Raw genomic sequence first — 24,143 nt, forward strand, 5'->3', positions numbered from 1 at the left:
TTGGCCTTGCTAGCAGGCCATGACAAGGATTGTGATCTAACATATCATCTGGAGGTTCCAGGTTGGGGAAGACTGTTTAAGACCATTGCTTTTGTTTGCTATCTCTCCATGACAAGAATTGTACATCCCATTCTTAAGCTGTACATCCACATACATCTCATTCTTAAGCACATTCATAGTTTTGCTTTTTTAAAAAACATAAATACTGACTGCTTCTGGATTGAGTTTCCCTAAATTGTGTTTAGTCTGCCCCGAGGTCTATATCAGTCTATCTTTTATCCATGTTAGTTTTTCATGTATTTAATTTTCAGTCTTTGTCCAATGTCTGCATTTGTTTTAGAACACCAAGTACAAATTCACAATTTTTGGACGTTGTGAGTTACAGTCACTAGTCTCCTCATACACACACCACACACACACTCTGCTGTCATCCAAACCCCCATGTAACTGTTTAATTTTGGTCCTTAATATAAACACTCATCCTGCTTTTCCTGATGTATGCTTTTTTGGAGAAAACTTTCCCTAATATATGCATGCTTTTAATACAGCTTGCCCTGAAATGCACATTTTTAAAAGTATATGTTGAGTTTTTGAATTGTGAGCTGCACTGTAAAATGTGGAAAAACATGAAGTTTGAAAGACAGCTGGGTTCCAATAGGTATATTAGTACAGGAATTAGGAATTCAGTCAGTTTGTTTAAAATTCTGGACTAAACAAAATTTACTCCATTTCTGGTTTGACCAGCTTATTGGGCTTTGATACCCTGATGAACTACTGCTTTTTTCCAATATTGCTGCTTTTAATAAGGGCTCCATTTCAGCTGACGTTCACCATGGCAAATAGTGCCTTGAAGACATATTTCTCCCCACTTTGTTTTCCCCCACAGTTTATGTTATAACCTGGAACTGAAATGAATTTGGTTGGCATTGTTGATGTACTTGATGTACCACTTGCTATACTGACTATCTTGTGTATGTCATCTGGTAATAATGCCTATTAAATCCATTTCAGTTCCGAATAATAATATGGGGGAAATGAGAAAATATTGACGGGTGCTGAAGTCATGACTCCTTTTGCAAGGCCTGTCATTTCCTATTTTTTAGTATAGGGCAAATCCTGGGGCATGAAAACTTGTTTAACATGGCTTTCTCTTGCCATATACAAATGTTTAACAAATTTTAATGGAGAAATTTCCAGCACAGAATTACATTATGAGGGGAAATTTGCCTTCAGAATTCAACTGCTTAAGATATTGTGTTTAGCTCATTTCACATATGAAATAATATGAATAATTTGTCCAGCTATCGAACATTGTCATATACCAATTGCCATGATGAGCATCAGCCCAGGATATTTGGTTGCCCAAAGCAATGAAAAATATAGCATCGTTTTCCATTGTATATACTAGGGAAAGGCTGTGGCGTCCCTTGGGTTTATGTCACACAGTGCAGTAACTCATGGTGTCACTCCCCCCATTGACCTCCTTCCATGCCACACCATATAGAATCCTCAGTAATGGTTTTTGTACTAATGTTACTCATAAATCACAATTTTTGTGTGTCACTGAATGCAGCAGTTGACGTAAACAACTAGCAAAATTAAAATTATACCTTTAAATTACATATCATACTTACAGCCTAAATGTATTTACATATGCATAGTTTCACATGATTAAAGTGAACATTTGGTAAGATGTGGTGTTTTTAAAGAAAAATTTAAAAGAATCAATTTTTAATTTAATTTTTTAAAAATCTGGGGTCTCTCCTTTCTCTTCCCACTCACACCACTACATCTGCTACTTAAGGTAGTTCCCTTACTCTTACCAAATAGTAGGGAACCAAACCTGATACATTCTAACTCAATATCTGAGATCTCTTTAAAAAACCCCCACAATATATCAACTGATAGTTTTCCCCTGTGTCTCTCCTGTTACATGATTTTGTATATTAGCTACTGTTCTCTATTTGCTGTACGTACTCTTACTTTTTGTTTGCTTGTTTCTTTACTGTGTTTATTGATTTTTACCCCATTGTAAGTTACCTTTGCTGCTTCAAATTGAGGCAAAAAGCCAGGATATAAATGCTCACATTTATTTACTGTGTTTAATATAAATATATGTACTGTTCTTCACCACAACATCCTGAGTAGCTTACAAAAGCAAACTAATAATTCTTTTCTAATTGTCTTATTAATAGCTAGAAATTGTAGATTCCCAAAATCCCATCAGATAATGAGGCTGTGAGCCTCTGCACACATAGCTGCAGGAAACTCAGCCAGACATAACCTCTGAGTGCACACAGGGTTGCATTGAAAATAGCATTGCCTGCTAAAAAATGCTCTTTAGGATCTTATCTAGTTCTTTCATGGCTACCCTTCCAATTCCTACTTTTCTTCTTACTTCTTGACTGCAGTCCCTGTTCCTGTCAATGTTTGATCCAGGGTACAGGAATTATTTACCTATTTCAATTTCCACATTGTGTAGCGTAAATACTTGTATGTGGAGGTATACCATATGAGCACTATGCAACCCCCATAGATATTATTGGCACTGCACAACATATCTGAGTGACTATATTTCATTGTACAGGGCATAATAATGTGTAACCACAGTGCAAAGTGTAAGATATGCAACTGCAGTGCAAAGTATAGGACGCACAGGTATAGGACGCACAACCAAAATGCTCCGTGCACAACTTACAAAGACAACATGCTTTCTGTGCAAATCCACTTCCACTGTTATCAGCAGGATACATCTGTTGCACAGTGGTGCCCTTGTCCCTGTGCTTTCATTCCATTGTATAAAAGGGATGTAGAACTTTTGGCCTTGCACATGTTTTGGCTTAGGGTGACGGTGACCAGATATTACATTCTCAAAGGAGGACAATGCACTGCAAAATGTAAGACATTCAAGAAAATGTAGGACATTACAAAATAAAAGCTGAAAACACCAATATAAATGTAAATCCATATTTCTTAGTCGTGTTCAAAATGGAGAACATGTTGAAATCCTTCTGGGAAGAAGGCTAAAATGTAGGACATGACCTGGGAAAGGAGGTGTCAGGTCATCCTGGCTGCCAGCAGCTGCACCCAACACACTTTGCTGATGGCAAGGTACTGTGAGAGTTGTAGTCTGAAAAGTAACTTTCCCAAGTTTTGGTGCAGAGCAAGGGTGAGGATCCTTTAGCCCTCAAGATGCTTTGACAAACAACCTACACCAGCCTCACCCAGTGTGACTGTGATATATTTATTGAATGTATTTCCCACCTTTCTCTCAAGATGGGATTCGAGGTGGCTGTGAGAACAAAAGTTCACGATATCAGGATAGCCAAAGTTTCCATACTCCTGACATATTGAATATGGTCAAAATACCTATAGATAAAAGTGAATAAGCTACCTTTTCTTTTCTTTTTGGTCATAAAAGTCTGTATCCACAGTAAAAGGGAGCTCACATTTCCCTCTCCCCACAGCAAGTGAAGAGGATATGCTGTGGCTTGGCAGTGTCTACAGATCTCTATGGGTGCTACCTTTGCCTGTCAATGAAAGGGGAAAAGTAGTCCTGGCCAATCCACAGCACATGAGCTGGTCTGACGCCCACATCAACGGATGGAAGCAGCAGCCCAATGTAAGCTAGACTCTGACTCCAGAACTAGTATGTAGATCTTTCCCACTGGATGAGATTATGGGTTTTTCACACATTTCTATTTTATTTTTACACTTCAGAACTTTTTGTGAAAAATTGGTTTGCAATGAAACCTTGGGTTTTACACACACAAAAATGTTTCTGAGCTAAGAACTTTTTTTGTTTTTTCAGAAGAATTGTTTTCAGCACAATTTTTTTTAATGCAAAAAAAGTCATATAAAATAAAAACATCAGTGGTTGACCATTTGCTTGGCATGGTGTTTTAATGTGAAGATAAACCTTTTTGTGTTGAGTATGTGAAAACTAGCAAGTATCCTTCATATCCCTGTTCTAGAGTTTGAACTACACCTCCCAGAATCCCACATACTGGGAATTTTGAGAGCTGCATTACACAAAGCTTTACTAAGTTCTGTCTCCCAGCTTCCATATATCCCAGCCATTGTGCACAATATTAAATAATTATGGAAGTTGTAGTTCAGCACATATGAGAGGCATAGGGGCCCACCAACAAAACTAGATAAAATGAATGGTCAGTCATTTGGGTTTACAAAGTTGCACTTCTCTGTTCTGGGTTTACTTGACATAAGCTGCAGCAGGCAACACTCAGGAGTAAAAGGTCAGAGGCACTGCTTAACCCCTTCCCTGTCATTATTTTTATTTTAAAATCACCTACCCCTGCTTCTTTTTTCATTGAAGGGAAAAGATACGGGGAGATCGCTTAGCTCTCCATCTCCAGCAACAGTCACAGGTGAAGAAACAGCTTGGGATAGAAATGAGAGGTTTTTTGATCTAGGAAAAAAGAAGGAAAAAGATTAAGTAGCCTCTACTTGCTCTGCCTCTATTATTGATCCCAGCTCCCAGCAGCTTTTCTGGCCACGCACTCATTTAAAACAACAACAACAACAACAACAACAACAAAACACTCTAAAAAGATTCCTTGTTTGGTTTGGGCTTGAGCTGCTTATATGAACCCAGCAGAAGATCTGGTACATTTCCTAGATGGAGAGTCTAAACTTTACATCTTGCAAATTGAGTCTGCATGATCCTTATAGAATACTGAGGTCTAGGAAAGACAATTCTCAGATGAATAAGATTAGGAACATGCCATTTCTCTGCCAAAGATGTTAGTGTAAATACAAAAATACCCAGCTCCTGTATTTTCCAGCGCTGGCTTTAGCAATGAAAATGGGTTCCAGAATTAAGTCTTGACTCATAAGAAGCCTCCCCTCCTATATTCTGGCTGACTCCAGAGGATAATACTAAGCTTCTATTTGAGAGGCTATTATTTTTAGCTTCTTCTCTTTTGTATCTGTCTCTTGCTCCTTGAGGCTCATCCAGAAAAGCTATTCATCTCTAATAGAGCAAAGACCTGTTTGATTTCTGGCTACACTCCATGGAAGGCCAAGGAAAGCACTGTTTTGTTTGAGTATTTGCCTTACTTGGGGGAGGGAGGGATCTTCTTGTCCGTATGTGTGTGTGTTTTGAATCATTTCCCTTCTTGCTGTCTGCAGTATACCGTACCCCTTTCCCTTTCTTTGTGACTTTGGGAAGACAGATTTGTCAAGTTCAGCAGATGCAGGGTGATCCTGTTTAATTTTGGAGAAGTACGTATGCTTTTAATTTCTCTTTTAAACTTGGAGGTTACACTCATAGGGAATCCGTAGAAACACCCCAGGTCTTTGCTATTATCTTTGCATCTCCAGCATCCCTGTTTACAAATGTTAGTCAGTGCTGGAAGGACAACCGGGTTAGCCAGCCTTTGTTTGTTTATGTGTGTCTCTAATCCCCCCACCCTCTTGCCACCCTCCCTCTCTTCCCTCCAGGCTCATGAGCGACTGGAGGAGACAAAGCTGGAGGCTGTGAGGGACAACAATTTGGAGCTGGTCCAGGAGATCCTGAAAGACATCACTTGCATCGCCCAGCAAGACAGTACGGCTGCCGAACTGGCTCGCATCCTCCAGGAACCCCACTTCCAGGTAGAAAACAAGGGAAGGGTGCAACGGAGGGGATGAGATGGGGAAAGGAGCTCCTTGCAGATTTGTGGGGAGAATTTATGCTACCTTTAGGGATAAAACTGGGACTCGCTTGGAGTCCACTTGGCATTGACCTGTCAGAAAAAGAAAACAGTAGGCATTGACCTGTCAGAGAAACAGAGTAGAGGGTAAAAGGAATACCAGAGAAATCAGATTTTGTGTCACAGATTGAAAAAGAGAGAGTGGAAGGAGGTGTCAATTTGTACATTATTGAAGGAATTTCTTTGACCATTTGTTAACAAGTGGTATATGGAATTTATCCTGTTTGGCAATGGGTTTGGGGCAACTTATGACTTGACAGTAGACTTTTTTGGCATTATGGTGAGATGTTCTTGTTCCGACAGCTATGGTAATAAACAATGTAGGATTTATGTGACATCTGCCCATGCCACTCCTTCCTTTTTGGCTGGCATGGGGATTTGTGCCATTATTAGACGGACATCTGAAACATTTGGTTCACACTGTAAATTAGTTTCATTGCATTTCTGTTCACCTTTTTCCAATGGGGTCAGCAAACATGGGGTCTCCAGGTAGTCTCCCATTTAGCTAACTGACCTTACTCATATGTACTTGACTTCAGCAAAGTTTTTAGATATTACAACTTGAGATGATGTCATATATGAAAAAATGTTGATGCATTTTATGCTATTGTGCATATATGTTTGTGGAAGGATATTTATCTTTTGATAGCCAAAGAGAGGATGATGTGAAGGGAGAGGTTTTTTTTTATTGTAAGGTTGTGTCTGTTTTGTTATATCTGCTAGGAGTATGCATTTTAAAAACTAATGCTAACCTGTTTTAAACCTTTTCTGCTGGGATAAGCTGTCCCTGTAATGTTTTTTCATATATTCCTGCTGGCCTCTTCCCTGCAAGGGCAAAGGCAACAAAATTATTGAGCTTGATTTTAATGTGCATTTTCCTATAAAATTTGCATTTCCTTTACCTAAATACACACTGGAATGCAGTTTCCCATTGAAATGTATATGTTTCTGAAGGTGTTTCAGTATAAACCAAGTTATAGTTGAGAAGTGGAAAAGAGAGTGGGAGATGCACAAATATCACAGATATGCAAAAAATGTGGACCAAAATAAATACATTTGAAATAAAAATATACATAAAAGTACTTTGGGAAAATTGCATAAAGCGTTTTTTGCGAAAGTGTTCATGGAATTGTGAAATGTGAGCATTTTAAACAATATGTACCAAAATGCACATAAAAATCGATAGAAATGTTTGGGTGGATGAGGTAAACTATCAAAAGCTAATGCAGACAGAAGACAGAACACACTTTAAAGTAAGAAATGAAGACCTGAGTAGAATCAAGCCTGACAGTTTCACTCATCTCTTACTATGAACAAAGTGCTGTACTATTCCTGCACTGGTGTATCATCACAAATCACAATAGCTTTGTTCAGAATGTTTCAGTTAGTCTGAGATCTACAGAAACTGACTATACTGGTACATGAATATTTCTTGAACACTAGTGATGGGGCAAACCCCTTTGTTCCACCTGAAGCAAAAACAGTGGCTTTAGAGGGCATAAAGCATGATAGATATCTCTCTTTTCCCATACCTTGTTGTCACCCAGAATACTCAAATTTTCTGGTCGATGGTAAAGTGTTTCAGTACATCAAGATGTTCGAGTCAGAAAATGGTCAACTGCCACAAGCTTTTTCGTGTTTTAGGACATTTGTTAACACAAAAGGCTTGCTTTTTGTAATTTGCACAAATACAGTTGGCACATTTGCAGCTTTGACTTTGACTTTCGTGGATTTGATTTTTGTGGATTGGATTAATATGTTCTGACTTGGAATCTCTATGTCCTCCAGCATGACTCTGAAGTTGACCATAAAATCACACTGGAGGATTTAGAGCTTCTTAGGGAAAACACTTCTGTAGGCATTTATTGGTCCTCCAGTGCAATTCTGTGGTCACCCTCTGCTAGATGTTCATCACAGAGTTGCACTGGAGGACCTATGGATTCCTAGAGTGATGTTATTGCAGGTTTAAAAAAGTTTTTTTAAATTTGCTTTTGCCCCCCAAGAGACTCCTGTACCACTAACCCCAGCAAAGTTGGAGGGCCAACTGTACACTGTTTTCTGCACTACTTTTTGTATGAAAACACATTTTTTACAAAATTGTATATTCTGCAAAAGATGATAGCACGTGAAAAATCATTGGAAAACATACAAAAAATTCTTATCATTTTTCTTGTTGACCAAACCTTTCCTTTGTCTGCACTTCCACTCCCTGCTGGACCGGCTTCACAGTCCCTCCTGGAAACCCACGATTCAGTTGCCTCCAAGAGCTACGAGACTCCACCACCCAGTCCCATCCTGGACCCCATGTTCAACAACCAGCCTGTGCCCCCAGATGCTGTGCGCATGGTGGGGATTCGTAAGACTGCTGGGGAACACCTGGTGAGCAAACTCCCATTGTTATTGGCTTTGTACATTTTAGTTTCAGGACCTGTGTGCTTAGTAGATCTGTAAAAGCAATTATTATTGATTTATACCAGAGTAAGCGAACTCTAGAATGCAGATGCCTGTTTTCTAGATTGTGTCAGCCTCTGAAATCAAAGACAGAAGTGGACAGAAATCCTAGTTTTTAAAAAACTCTTTCTGGGGAGGACTGGAACAAAAGAAAAGCATAAAGTGTGGAGGGGGCTGTGCCTTGTTTTTGTGAAGACTCTTCTAGAAATGGGGATTTTCATTTTTTTAAACCAATTTTTTCCCAGCTGAGAGGGTGGTGGCTTTGGACAGTGCCCTACAAGGTTCTGAGTAGGCTTCAGAATGGTTTTGGGGCCTGTATGCAATCTGTAGATTATAGGATTGCCAATTTATGTAGTTTCAGTGTATGTCGGAGTGGGGATTGTGTGTGTGTGTGTGCCTTCAAGTTGACTCAGACTTATGGTAACTTATGGTGATCCTATCATAGGGTTTTCTTGGCAAGATTTGTTCAGATGAAGTTTGCCATCGCCTTCTCCTTAGGCTTGGAGAGAGTGATTCATTCAAGGCCAACCAGTGGGTTTCCATAGCTGAGCAGGGAATTGATCCCTGGTATCACAGAGTCTTAGTCAAATGTTCACACCACCAAGCTATCACTGTGGGAACTATGTGGCCTTTAAACTGTTCCGCTGCCACTTCCAGCAGCCCTAACCGCTTGTAACCAATTGTAAAGAGTGATGGGAACTGCAATTCAAAAATATCAAGAGAGCCACATAATTCCAAACCTTGGTGTACATACCTGTGTGCAGAATTTCTTGCAAGGTCCTTACCCCAAGGATGTTGCAATCTAAGAACAATGCAGAATTATTATGCATGGTTATATTTACTTTGGTTCCTTTTGATTGCAAGTGAAGATTATTTGACTCCAGTGTGAACATTTCATTTGCTGCTGATTGAAACCTGTGATGGAGAAAATGGTTTAAATTAGACTGTAGGAAATAAGAAGAGCTATTCCCTATGCACACTTCCCCAAAACCTGTAAATGATTTGGCTTATTCCTGAAGCAAAATGAAATTGGGGAGGAGAGCTATCAGCAACTGGGTAGGTTAGGAAGGAGGAAAAGATGGAGTGGAAGCAAAAGGTCAGGGAACCTTAGGTGGGTGGAAAATTTAGGATTCAAGAGCTAGCTGAGTAGAAAAGAATTAAAATTGGTGCCAGTGGGAGCTTTACTCCTGGGATAATGGTGGTAATCCCTCCAATGGCACTATCTCTTCACAGTGGTGGGATTGTGTGCTCCTGTGAGGTAAGAGTCTTTGCTGATATCGGAAGTGCTTCTGGTAGGGCCTCCCTTGTCAGACAAGCTTTTGCTGAGGAGCAAAACTACTACTACTGGTAGGGGGTGACGCTGGTGGAAGATCTCTCAGAGACAACAGCAGCGGCACAATAGTATTTCTGATTCCTGTGTGTGGTTGTGAAAACTGGACATTGAAATAAGGTGACAGAAAGATAATCAGCTCATTTGAAATGTGGTGCTGGGGAAGAGTTCTGTGCATACGGTGGACTACTTAAAAGACAGATAAATGGGTCCTAGAGCAAATCAAGCCTGAACTCTCCCTAAAAAATGAGATGATTAAATGGAGACTGTTGTACTTTGGACATATCATGACTCACTAGTAAAGCTAATAATACCTGGTAAGGCAGAAGGCAGTAGTAAAAAAGGAAGACTATATTCCATATAGATGGACTAGATCAAGGAAGCCACAGTCCTGAATCTGCAAGGCCTGTTGGTAACAGGGTGACTTGCAGACCTCCATAAAGCCACCATAAGTCCAAGCTGACTTGACAGCACTTGGAAAGTGGACTATAAATGATTCTCTTTGTGCTCCAGAAAAAAAATGCTTTTGTAAGTTTTCTGGAAAAATTGACTGCACCAAACAGATTGTCCAGTGCCTGTGACATCATAAAACTATGTTTCCCCATCTCAACAATGCCCTGCAATATCTCTTTAAACAGGTGATGCTTTTAAAAATGAGCACTGAAACTGTGGCCTTCCATATATTACTGATCTCTGGTTCCCATTATCCCTGACCATCGCGGGCTATGATGATAGGATAGAATTCAGAGACATAGCCATATTAGTCTGGAGCAGGGATGGGGCAGGGAGCCTGTGGCTGTCTTGATGTTGTTGGACTATAACTCCCATCAGCATATGCAGAGGGATCTTGTAGCACCTTTGAGACTAAGTGTGTAGAAGAAGTTGTAGTATAAGCTTTTGTAGACTTGGTCTACTTCCTCAGATGTGACACTAGGGCGCACAAAAATGGCCCTGGAGCCACATGTGACCTTCCTACTTCTAGCATAATAAAGGAAGAAGTAGTTGTTGTGTTGTTATTTCTTATCCACCTCTCCCTGTGGATCAAGGTGGGGAACAACAACAAATAAAATAACATACAACATTAGTTAAAAGAGCATATAAAACCAATGCATATGAAAATCTATCAATAAATATTTAAGAATCCATGAGACTGGTTTTTACTGCTGATTTAAATACAGACAGCATCTTGAGTTGATAGATATCTTCTGGCAGGCCATTCCACAGTCTGGAACAGCGGAAGGAAATGTCCTTTGGGTAGCAGTCAGTCTAGTTTTGGCTGACTGAAGTAGATGTCTCCCAGAGGACCTGAGTGTATGGGGAGAATTATATGGGAGAAGGCCATGGTGTAGATAAACTAGACCCAAACGATGTAAGGCTTTAAAGGTGATAACCAACCCTTTGCCAAATGAAGGAACGATTATTTTTCTGATAGTGTGGCAGTCTAAAGGGGGAATCCTCCATGCAGAAATACTATAGATAGACTCCCAAACACAGATAGCTAACAGGTGTTGGTAACTCTTCTGCTTTGTTTCCCAGGGTGTTACATTCCGGGTGGAACGTGGTGAGCTGGTCATTGCACGCATCCTGCATGGTGGTATGATTGACCAGCAAGGGCTGCTGCATGTGGGCGACATCATCAAGGAGGTGAATGGGCAGGAAGTGGGCAGTGACCCTCGGGCACTCCAGGAGGTGCTGAAAAATGCCAGTGGAAGTGTTGTGCTCAAAATCCTGCCCAGTTACCAGGAACCACACCCACCACGTCAGGTAGGAGATCTTTCCCACTTGTAATTGTTCTCACCCTTCCCCAGATACAGTATTGCCAATTGCCAACCTCATTGCAGACTGGAGTGAGAGCAGAACATACTTTTATATCTGTGGTGGAAAGGACATTTTAAAATTCCATTTGATTCTCTACATTAGGAATGGACAACACATGAACCACAGGCTGCATGCACATCCCAGGCATTTTGCACTTCCTTCTTTCCTTCCACCTTTCCTTTCTTCACTGTTGCTTTTTTTAGAGACATTACCCCCAATCCTATTGTTATTTTACAACAATACAGTATTAGGACTGGCATGGCAACCAGTTAAAGACTCTGTAATTGATTTGCCATTTGTATTTTAATAGACGTGCATGTTATCACAGTGTCAATATTGGTGCCCTTTTCAGAGATTGGAGGAAATTGATGATAGCCTACAGGGTAACAACATAAACTACTTCTCATTATTAGAAGGAAACACCATCACTGATAAATCCTTCTTCTTGCATGGTGAAAGCCATGAATTGTAATACCCCTCCAAAAGTAAACAAGTGTGCCCTAGATTTGCAGCTCCCTCAATTTTAAATTAATCAGTGCAATCTTGAGTTAATGGAGCTACTGATTAAACCAATTAATGCTCACAGGTCTAAACAGAAAAAGTATTTCCCATTGACTTTCAATCTGTAGCAACTCTCCAAGGAAGAGGATTCTATAAATGCAGACCAAATTGCCTTTCTTTGTGCCCTTGACATCTGTGCATGTTGCATGGATGGCCTCCCATTTATGATTGGCATTGACAGAAGAGCCAAAGCCATCTGGAAAAGAACTGCCAGTCCCAACTGGGGGTTTGACTGTAGGGCTTGACAGACGGGTAATAGAGTGGAATGAAGTGGAAGTCCAGAGTCAGCACCTTGGTCAGCATCCTATGAAAGCCCCAGAGATAAAACTGCATTGGCCAGAACTTCCTAGACCAGAGAACCCAAAATATTGCTCCAGCTCTAAATTGGGCTCAAAAGGGCCCAAACAGACAGGCCAAAATAAAGCTGCTTCAGGTCACTTTGGAGGTATGCTGTTTAAATGACACACATATCTTAAGAGGCCAAAAGCTGCACCAAAGATGTGTTCCAGTCCTTAGGACTGGAGCATGGCTTTGGCACAGCTTTCAGCCTCTTAGGATGCATGCATCATTTAAACAGCATACCTCCAAAGTGACCTGAAGCAGCTTTATTTTGGCCTGTCTGTTCGGGCCCTAGTGACAGCTGAAATAGTACTGATTTTTATATTCATCTAGGCCATGCCTCTGATAGAAAACTGTTCTTAACTGAAGGGGTGATGCTCTTTTCCTGAGCAAAGAAAGGGCAATGGCAAAGCTGTGGTGCTTGTAAATCTTTCTGCCTCATAATTAAACCACCTTTTGCAATGTTAAGATTTTGCTTTGGAATAGCAGGCCAACCATATAGTCTTAACATCTTAAGCCTGGGATGGGCAACCTTGGCTCTTCATATGTTTCTGGTGAGCATTTCTCAGTAGTCCTAGCCAGAGTAATGAGGGATATCTAGAAGTTCCAGTCCAACCACCTTTAGAGACCCATAAATTGGCCAGCTTGGCACTAAAACCTATTCTGTATGTATAGTGGGTAATTAGGCGTCAGGTTTTTGATTTGCATGAGTGGAGTAAAGAATAAAACAGCAATGGCGGATGAAACCCTGTTTTCAGGGCAAAGTTCTTAAGGACTGATTTGTATTCCTCAGACAGGATTGGCCTCAAGACATCTTGCTGCCTGAGGAAAGTGACAAGTTGGCACTCTTCCTCTCACTCCTCATGCAGAGGCTGCCTGGACTAGCAGCTGAATTTACTTTAAGTCTGTGTCTATCACCACTACACTTGAAGGCAGCAGGCTGCTTTAGAGGTCAGGCTCGAGGTCAGGTCCTATTCGCCAACACTTGGGCACAAAGTGACTCCTTAGTGCCTGCTGTCTGAGGCTGCCACCTTGCTTTTTCTTAATGATGTCTGACCAATGTGCAAATTGAAACCTAGCTATCCAGTAGATTCTGCATGTGTTAAAATATTGTATAGCTCTTGGCCATATGATTGTGCAAACATATGAAACTGTGCATATAAATACACATTTGGAGAGAAACTCAATTATATGTAGAATAGAGATATCACTCTTCTCTTATTTCAGTGTTGCATTAAAAAATGGGGGGAAAATTCAAGTTCTCACTCCTTTGGATAAGTTGCAAGGATCTGTGTGCATTTTTGCTGGTTTCTTGCATCTGGGGACTGTTTATGAACATTTGACACAGGTTTTTTTGTTGCACAATATAAAGTATTTTTTGAAGAACACACAACATTTTTGGTTATTACAACTGATGAGAAGAAGTCCTTTTTGCATAGTGCTGGTAAAAAAGAAATCTGTTCAACAAATTTAAGAAAAGCTGAGAACAGTCTTTACATTGCTTATGTCAGAGGTGGAAAACATGTGCCCATCCAGATATTGTTGAGGTGAGCATGGCCAATAAGAAGGAATGTTGGGAACTGCAGTTCAACATCTAGAGGGCTGCATGATTCCCAATCTTCCTCAAGTAATTATATAATTTGAGATACACAGATTAATGCTCAAATGGAACAGCCAGAATTATGGATAAAAATATAGGGAGGTGACACACCTGAAATTGACAGATTTATCTATCCCTAACTGAGGCTAAACCTATCCCTAGAATAGGTATTGCAACTCCTCATCCACTCACAGGTTCTGAACAGGGAAGAAGGAGAACTCGAGGTCTCAGCCTCTCATTGTCACAAACTGGTTCCTCCTCTGCTGAGCTCCTTTTCTGTTATGCTCCAGTGTACTCACCGCCTTCTTTGCTTCATGCAGGAAGGTTCAAGAATGAGTTAATGCTTGGGTGCTTTGGGCAAAGTGGCGTGAGAATTTAATAAGCAGATGTCAACTCAATTACATGTGGATCCCTAACATTCCCATGACCATGGGAAGCTATAGGCTTCTTATACACTCCTTTGGCAACCTGGTTTTGGGCCAGCCCCAAATCACCATGAGCAAATTTCTACTCAGGAGTCACAAGTTCTTACCTAGCTACTCTGCTTGAGCTTGAACCTGTCTGGGCTTTTCTTTCTGGGAAATCTCCCTGTAGTTCTGCCTTTTTCAGTTTCACAATCTTTGGGAGTTATTGAGAAGAATTAGAAAAGGCATCTTACCTCTTAAGGCTAAGGCGAGATACAGACCACCCAAAAGGACGGTCTGCTGCCGCCTCCTTTTCTGCCACCGGAAAAAGCGAGTTCTTTTTCCGTCGCACTTGCGACGCCCGAGTGCACAAATGGTGCACTTGTGACGCCACAAGTGCACCACAACATGTGGACACTAAGCATCCATTGTGTCAAAATGATGGCACCCATTTGTACAGGGCACTGCCATTTTGACGTATGGAGTACATACTAGGATTAGGGAGTGTCTGCATGGTGCTCACTCCCTAACCCTAGTACCGCCGCCGCCACACCACATTTTGCCCGTCTGTAACGAGCCTAAGATATTTTGATGGTTGGGGTGATGGATAAAACACCACTCCTTCTCCATTCTGTGGTATACAAACTGGCTAACCTAGTAATAACACTTTCTTTAACACCAGTGATGAATGTCCACCATTACACTAGAAGCACCAAGGTAGTTTAGAGGCTGTGTGGCCTATTTGCAAAATTCACATTCTGGGAGGAGGGGAAAAGATTACTTTAAAAATGCACAGCTTAGTGCAGGATGGAGTATCTTATTAGCTGATGTGTGCAAAAGCGACACAGACCAGAAATGAACTGATTTGCTCATCCCTAGTGTTTTCTCAAGCCAGTGATCACCAGCCAAGGCTTCTCACCATGTAATTACACAGTGCTTCAGGCTCTGTTCTATCTGATGTACACTCTGCTTGTTCATCCTGCCACATTCTGTCTTTCTTTGACTTCAAACACCACCCCAAAAGATTATTACTATTTTTTTTAAAAAAACACCAAGATACACATTAAAAACATAATTTTCTTGCAATACAAATCAGTCATTCAAAATGTACCATGACAACTGTAGTGCAATAAGTGCACTCGGTAGCACTTTAACATTCATGTGCCTATATTTAGCTATGTGCACATAAGAGATGAGATTCACCCACCCTTCTACCTATGATGCTAGCATTTGATGCTAATAACATTTTGAAAGGCATCTCCCTAAGGCCAGGATAGGAGCATCAATTTAGCTGAGTATTCTTGGTAGGAAAAACATCAGGACAGCCAGGCTGGATTTTCTGGATCTTGCCCATCATTCTGTTCTTACTGTGGCTAAATCAGGAATTTTGGAGAAAACCCATAAGAAAAACACAATAGAATAGAATCTTCCAACTCACATTCCCTGGTAATCTGGTATGGAGCGGCATGCTGCCTGTGATTTGAAAATATAGCCACAGCTTGAAAATATAGTCAGAGCTTGGAAAAGATACTTTTTGGGGTGTAAACTCCCAGAATCCCCAACCAGCATGGCTCATGACTGGGAGATGCTGGAAATTTGAATCCAAAAGATAACACATTATATAATGTGTTAGCAACAGCTAGTTCCTTGCCAGTACTGATTCTAAAGGGGGAGGAGAAGAGTGCTTGGAGAAGGGAGGGATGTAAAGAAATTTACAATATTTCTCATCCTCAGTTGTCAACCACTGCAAGATTTTTCACCTCTACATGAAAGTTACATCCCTCTCCATCAGCAGCAACAATAGCAGAAAAAGTTTAGAAGGGATGCGTGGTGGTGCTGGTGGTGGTTGCACGATAATATTTTATGTGCAAAACCCCCACCCTTGCTAAAATTTTGCAGAAAATATTGTACAATAGAAAAAAAAGTCATTAAAAATGTTAAAAGTCTCATAATTTCACCCAGCAAAGAAAAATCATTGGAAATTTTCATTCATTCATTCTCAAGATATTACTAGTGTTATTATTGTTAATTCTACTATTATTGTGGTTATTTGCCTGATATAAGTATGTTAAGAAATATAGGTATGTTTAGCGATACAGATATGTTTCTGTTGATGTATGTATGCTTATATATATGTGTGTGTGTGTGTGTGTGTGTGTGTGTTTGGTATATGTTTTTATTGCTGAAACTGTTTTATTTTGAATAAACATTGTACTTAAAAATCATTCTCACAAAAGAGAATAAAATAAGATTTGGTTTTTCTTCAGCCATCCTAATTAGTCATAATGGTACATGGGAAGTGGTAACAAGTAAGGAGCTTGATTCTTGATTAGGGTTTGGGAACACATGCCCCTCCAGATGTTTGACTGCATTTCCCATCATCTCTCTCCATTAGTTATCTCTCTATGGCTGATGGGAGTTGTAGACACCTGGAGAGCCACATGCTCACTACCCCTGTATGACATTCTGTGGCATATGTCAATTGCCCAATCCTGCCTGAAAGCTTTCAGTCGGAGGAGGTCACCTTTGTGTGAGTGCATCTGATCAAAGGCATCCTTACGCTCCATTGCTCTGTCTGTATATTTCCAAAATGTCAATTCTGTGGAATTAGTTCCCAATGTTCTGATTCCACATGAAAGGTAAAAAGCAGGGAACACTGGCCTGAATCCAAGAGCTGTTGCATTGAGAGCAGACCCTTTAAATCAACAGGGCTTACATAAGGGTTGACTGATTAGCTAGCTGTTGATTCAGTGGGTCTACCCATGTTGGGACTAGCAATTGGATTTAGGTCGACTGGGGCTATAATGGAAGGTGACATGATCTCAAGGCATATGTGGGCATGGGATCCTAGAGGATCTACTTCTGTGGTGGCATAAACATGAATTGAGAAGAGCTTTGGGTAATGCTAGAAGCATCCCTGGAGAGAAAGAGAGAGACAGCACCCAGAAGATTATATAATGTGTTAGCAACAGCTAGTTCCCCGCTGGTACTGATTCTAGAGGGGAAGGGGGAGAGTGCTGGGAGAAGGGAGGGTGACGTCAGCGGTAATGGAGATGAAGGATGCTTGTTTTCATTTGGACATAATCTTGCCCCTTTGTGGAAGCCAAGCGGATTATTTCACACCAGTAAGCAGAAAAAATGGAGGGAAGCAAAATAAGGCCTGAGAAAAAACAATACGGAGAGTGCCTGTGTCCGACCATGTGTGTGTGTATGCATATGTGTATGAGAGAGAGAGAGAAGGGGGGTTCAGAGGGAGGAAAAGCGAAAGAAGCATGTTGCTGGGAGGCAAGAGAAAAACATTTAGAACTGTTATAGCCCAAGAACCCCTCTTGACCTCCTCCCATATCACATCATACAGAATCTTTTGTAATATTTTTTTGTACTAATGTTACTCATAAATGGTAATTCCTGTATATCACTGAATGTTATGGTAATTGTTGTGACATAAACAACTAGCAAAATTAAAATATTACCTTTAAGTTACAATTAGAGGATTTGAAAAAAGATGTTTCTTGGGAGATTTACATATTCCATATAAATTTTATGAAACAGCACCAAGCATGGCTATTTTTAGGCCAGAAATCCCCCTTTGCCCAAAACTGTGGTGAAGTACCTGTTTCCCCAACCTTGCAAACCCAGATAACTAACAATACCTGCCTAAGACTCTGTGCAGACTGGCCATTAAGGGGGTGGAGTCGGGGTATGGTATCCACATGACGCACATCCAACTCCGCCCCCAGGGTGCCATGACTTGATGTGCCACTCCACATGGCGTGCAGCATCATGGCGCTTATTTGGCGCTGCATCCACATGACACAGCCCTGAAGGAGTGCCGTAAAGCTGCGGCTATTATGCCCTGCAAAGGCCAGATCAGGGCCATGGCATGAGGTTGCTGCAACCTTGATCTGCCTGTAAAAGGGGCAGCTGGAGGCCACCTCTTCAGGGCTGTCTACACAGCCCCTAAATCTCCTCTTTTGCACAATCATTAAAGGTATAGGCGTCCTCTCCCATGTTTCACCGTGGCAGCCCTATACCACTCCTTCAGGCATAAGTACTCTTCATACCCAGACAGATATGTTTTAAAACAGAGAAAGTAGGAGGCAAAGGGTTAAGCACTACCCTTCCTTCTGCTCCCCCCGCCGCAACTTTCTAGATTTCAACGGCCCTTTTCCAAACCAGCTTTTTGGGCATTGTCTTGATACCCCCAGCAAAACCAACAGGCTCTAGTTACACATATTTACTGAGCTTCAGAATTTGGTGTACACAGTTTAATACAATGTGCCCCACCTTGATCACATCAGTCTCTCATCTCCAGCCTCTTTTGTAAGTCAAGCTTTGATAATAATATTGGCTTGATTTCTGTGCTAGGAGGGAATCACTTTTAAAGGATGTACAAACCCAAGGCCAGCCCAAGGCATCGGGAGACAGCTATTTCAGTGAGTTACTTTGGGATATGATAAGAAGGAAGCAAGAAGGAAGGTTAGCTGTATAATTCATTAGGAGCAGAAGCAGTATTATTATTTCAACAGCTGCCACTATTACTAAGACTACCAGGGATAGGGAGAGGCAGTTGTCGGATTTTCTGCCAAAGATGCCAGAATAATTTCACCATCGTTGGGTACTTTGCAGGTTAATTTGGGGTGCATCCAGACCAGAAAGTCCCAGACTTTGTTCCTGTTCTTTCTGATTTTATTTTGGAGATCCATACTCAGCTCCAGCAAATTTGCCCCAGCATATTTTCTGTCAGATCCCAGTACTATCAGAGACTTTTTATATTCACTTGCCAGGTCAGTTTAATTAACCCAGTATAAAGTTGGAAAGAATAGGAATAAAATCTGGGACTTTTCACTCAGTCTGGCTGTGCCCTTTGAGGGACAGATGCACTTTTGGTGTTCTCTTAGTCCACAAAAAGGTTTGCCAGAGTAAAAATTGGAGAGGGCTCCTGTGTCTTTAATGACACTGCAGAAGGGGGAAATTCAGCAAGTGTTGCTTGTTGCCTGGTGTGTGTGACAAGCAATCCCTGCTGAAATCCCTGCTTCTACACAACCATTAAAAATACAGGTGACATCTTCAGCTTTCAATGTGGCAACCCTAAACAAAGTATACTACTAATATATGGTGGTGTTTGCTTAACTTACATTGTTAGTGTTTCTTTCTCCAAAAGCCATCTTTAGCTTTCAATCTAGCAGCTCTATACAAAGCATCTATTGGTAGTATGGTGTTGTCTGCTTATCTTACATTGTTAATGTTTCTTCCTCCAGTCTTCACTCCTCCTGCCTCTGAGTCTAAGCCTGCTCTGCATATGATATTTTCTGCATTCATGTTGAACAAATAGGTTGATAGTATGTATCCTTGCCTTACTTATTTGCAGATTAATGTGATATGTAGTCAGACTTAAGCCATGAATACCATTCATTGTAGGAATTAGAATGGATTCTACAGGAGAGGAGAATTTTAGAGAAAGCCCATGAGCAACTGGGATTTTCTTCTTCTTTTGCTCCTGAACAAGCAGTGAGCCTACAAGTTAAGTTGCAGACATCTGTTTCTTCTCAGCAACAAGCGTTTGAACTGGGGTGGGAGAAGGGGAAAGGTTGACAAACAGACTTGGATATGATATGACCCATTTGCCAGGAGACATGAGTAGTTTGGCCTCCCGTGGTTGCAAGTAAATAAAAGGAGCCTCTGATTAAAAACAACGGAGTGAGAGGGGAAGAGTGGTTCCTCTCCAGCATTCCCTGCCTTCCACTTAGATTCATTATCTGAGGAAGAAATGACTGGTAGAATGGGCATGCTGTTACTACATGGACTGTCTTGGCTTTGCGTTTAAGTGTAATATTGCAGAGTTTGGTAAAGTCACATTGTTTTTTTTCTACAACTCCCAGAATCCCCCAGCCAGCATGGTCAGTACAAATATAATTTTGTTTGTTTTGGCTAGGAGGGAAATGTTGGCTCTCAACACAAGGCTTAATAATCCCGACATGGCTGACAGCATTTTTGACAAGATGTTTTGACTTGTTAACTTGTGGCCTGCAGAGAGTGAGAGGACAGGGACTAGCCCTCAACTGATGTGTAGTTGCTCACCTCTGGGTTAGATGATTGGATTAGGACTTGGAAGAACAGCTTTTAATCATTATTGGAACATGAAAGCCACTGAGTGGCCTTGGGCTGCTCATCCTCCCTCTCTCCCATCTGGCCTATCTCACAGGGTTGTTGTGAGGATAAGGCATGGATAATGTGAATCATCTACATTGTACTGGTTATCAGAGAGGTAGGGTTTAAATGTAGCTATAAGTAGATAAATAAATCTTGATTGCCTGATTTGTGATCCCAGTTCTACAGTCTGCAGTAAGTAGCCTTCAACCACACTTCATGTTACTGTTGGCTGGTTTGTGATCATGACATCACTTGGATCAGACCTTTGATGTTCCTGGATTTCAGACCTCCCCAATTCTTCTCATGGTGCTTTGTTCTATTCTAGGTTTATGTGAAGGCTCACTTTGATTATGACCCTGTCACTGACAACCTCATCCCATGTAAAGAAGCTGGGCTCAAGTTTGTTGCTGGAGACCTCCTTCAGATTGTCAACCAGGATGACCCCAACTGGTGGCAGGTATGGACCTTGTTTGTCAAATAACAAAGTTGTGAGGAGGATCAGGTCTCAGTATTGGGATTAGTCAGGATGGATGAAATCCAAGGAGAGCCACTTGCAGCTAAGGAATCCATCTACCCATTTAAACCATACAGTATACACAGTTAGAAGTTGGAGCCAGGTCAGAATTAATAACCAGAAAAATCCCACTTTCTGTTTAAGATAACAATGGACATCTCAGCATACTGAATCAATGAAATGGCTGTTTTGTGTTATTTTTACATTTGTTTTGCTTAGATATAACTTTTAATAAGATGCTGTCCCATTAAGGAAGAAACTAAAAAGAAGATAACATCATGATCTGCCATTGCCTTCCCCTGAGGCTCAGAGCATGTGACTTGCCCAAGGTCATCCAGTGGGTTTCATGACCATGCTGTGAATTGAACCCTGGTCTCCAGAGTTGTAGTCCAACACCCAAACCACTACACCACACTGGCTCTCTCAGTGGCCATACAAAGCTTTATAACCAGCACTTTGAACTGTGCCTAGAAATGAACTGGCAGCCAGTGAAACTGTTGTAACAAGACTGTGTGTGTTCCCTACAGCTAGCACCAGTTAACAATCTGGCTGGAGGCCTTTGGACCACATGCAGGAAATGTCCTTTTTATGATCCTAGCATATCCTCAGACCAGATGCATGAACTAGCCTTTGTCTTTGCAGGCCTGCCATGTTGAGGGAGGTAGCGCAGGGCTGATCCCAAGCCAACTACTGGAGGAGAAACGCAAGGCGTTTGTAAAGCGTGATGTTGAAGTTACACCATCATCAGGTAAAGTAAGGCCAACCCTACTGTTAGGCAGAGTGAGGCAGCCACTTCACATAGTGGAAGACAGAGAGTATAAAATAGAGTTGTATGTGCCATGTGATCAACTCTGTGCCCCCTCCAAGCTTCATGGCTGGCCTGTTGTTCATTGGAGGGCCCTGTCTTGTCACTAGTATTGTGTATGTATATATTTATTGGATGTATATCGCACCTTTTCCGCAGAATTGGGACACAAAGCAACTCACAACAAAATTGAAAAGGGTACAAATAAAATAAAATAAAAAGTTGTAATGTTGAAATGCAATTAAACAAGTAATAATATCAAAACATGATTAAATTGAAAAATGATATAAAAGCAAACTAATTACAAGGAAAGCAGCAGTGATATTATACCAATCTAATTGGTTTGTTTACATGGAGTTAGGTGGGAGAGGGTGGCTGGGAGACATACCATTTTGTCCTTTTTGATGAGCAGAGAAATGTCTTGCTCAGCCCTGGGAAGAAGCCCCCCCAGGTGTACCACGACTGGAAGACAGACATGCTGGAAATGAGAAATAGGATAGTCTATATCATTAACAAACAGCAACAGAAAGCCCATGCCCCGTGGAAAATCCATGAGAACTTGCAAATCCTAAGGTAAACCTGCATGGAAGGTCTGGGATAAAAGACGTCTTTATTTCTTCCTGATTGGTTCCCAGGTCTGCCTTCTGACTGTACTGGTGTTCTATATACCACTTCCGAAGAGCAATAGAGAATTTTATAGACTCAATCTTAAAATGGAGCCTTTCTGTGGATCAGTGTTTCTCAGGCTGTCTGATGGGGGCTGAGGGTGGCAAAGTTTTCCAATGTATCAGTGCCCTGTCCAGTATTTGTGCCTATTGGCTACAATTGATTCTTTCTAACCTGGAAATTCAGTGAGATAGAAATCGAAACAGTGAGGAAAAAAAATACATGGACCACGACTTTAAGTAGTTCTGCTGTTGGTGCTACAGTGTGCCTTTGGCATCCATTGGAGTTTGGTTCCACCCTTGTGGATACCAAAATTAATGGATGCTCCAATCCTATTAAATACAATGGCTTAGTAAAATGGCGTCCCTTATATAAAATATTAAAAAATATTTTCAATCCGTTGATGGTTGAATCCGTGGATAAAGAATCCATGGATATGGAGGGCCAACTTTAGTTTGGATCACTTCAAAATGCAATGATCCAGTTCTGCTACATTTGTGGTGACTCCTGCTCATTCTACTGAATAGACTCTTGGAATTCTTCCCTTGGTGTTGTCAACCGAACTGAACTAAATAATAATAATAATAATAATAATAATAATAATAATACTGTTTATTTATAGCCCGCTTTTCCAAAGGAGATCAAAGCGGGTTACAACAACAACTAGTTTCTAAGAGTATTTAAAATGGGGATACGGAATATGTGGCCATCCATTTCTTGCTGGATTGCAACTCTGATGATTCCTCGCCATTGGCAATGCCACATAGGGCTGATGGGAGATACATGCCAATACTTTCTAGAAGGTTACCCACTCTCTACCCTGATATAAGATCACAGTGAACATCCACGTAACTCAGCACTCTTTTTCCTGCTAGTCAGCCAGAGACCTCTGGTAAACTTATGAGTAGCTGCCAAATATTTGGGTTCACAGGAACATGGAGGGAGATTGTGATGTCATAGACTTTTGTTTAATTTACTATTGATTAAGGTAATTTGTTTAGATAAGTATTATATATAAGGTAAGGAGCTCTTGTGAGGCAGTGAGAGATTGGAATGTGAGTAAATGGTTTGTGGTTGAATGACTGAGAGGATTTCAATAAGGTGGGTAAATGACAGTTGGGTTAACAGATGATTTAGAGTGCATCTAGACTGTAAAAATAATGCAGTTTGACACCACTTTAAATGCTGTACCATGGAATCCTGAAAGTTGTAGTTTTATAAGGTCTTTAGCCTTCTTTGCCAAAGAGTGTTGGTGCCTCACAAAACTATAAATCCTAGGGTTCAGTAGGATGGAGCCATGGCAGTTAATGTGGTGTCAACCTGGATTATTTCTGCAGTGCAAATGCAACCAGTTGAATATAACATTATACTTTAATACTATGAAAATGCTCTTAGTATAGACAAAATGTGTCTTGGAGGCCACATGTGATCCTACAAGATTCTCCTGATCATCCTTTTGCTTTCCTCAAAGCAGAGAATAAATTGTCTTTCCTGAAAGCCTCCAAAGAGAGCCAATTCACCTTTTAAATAAACTGCACCTCTCTCTCTGCCATTTTTCCTAAATCAGAAATTGACTCTTTGCCAATTCTTGTGGCTTTTGTTGGTCATTGGGAGTGCAAGAGCAGAGATTGCCTGTAACCTACTGGAGTTTCCCCATCTCTTCTTACAGGTAGCTCACTAGCAAACTATGTCATTCTAGAAGCTTCATTTGGGTTTTTTAGCTAATAACTGTTAGGTGTAATCTCCACAGAGAAGCCTCCTGGCTACTGCCATGGTAGAAGGTAAATT

At 41.0% G+C, this 24,143-nt stretch overlaps 1 protein-coding gene across 4 annotated transcripts in view; it reads left to right on the top strand.

Annotated features, from left to right (window-relative positions):
* Positions 1-24,143, top strand: part of LOC149309027 (MAGUK p55 subfamily member 2) — a 68,496-nt gene that overhangs the window by 34,441 nt on the left and 9,912 nt on the right. For 3 of the 4 annotated variants that reach the window (XM_089531657.1, XM_089531658.1, XM_089531656.1), the window contains 5 exons: positions 5,464-5,616; positions 7,944-8,093; positions 11,032-11,259; positions 20,696-20,827; positions 21,527-21,632. In XM_089531657.1, the coding sequence (XP_089387783.1) occupies positions 5,464-5,616; positions 7,944-8,093; positions 11,032-11,259; positions 20,696-20,827; positions 21,527-21,632 (769 nt within the window). Of the gene's footprint in view, positions 1-5,196; positions 5,245-5,463; positions 5,617-7,943; positions 8,094-11,031; positions 11,260-20,695; positions 20,828-21,526; positions 21,633-24,143 lie in introns of those variants that run through there. The other variant, XM_089531659.1, reaches the window with a different exon arrangement.

Source organism: Sceloporus occidentalis, unplaced genomic scaffold (genome assembly GCF_023333645.1).
Source record: "Sceloporus occidentalis isolate IW3139 unplaced genomic scaffold, rSceOcc1.0.p SCAF_7, whole genome shotgun sequence".
NCBI lineage: Eukaryota > Metazoa > Chordata > Lepidosauria > Squamata > Phrynosomatidae > Sceloporus > Sceloporus occidentalis.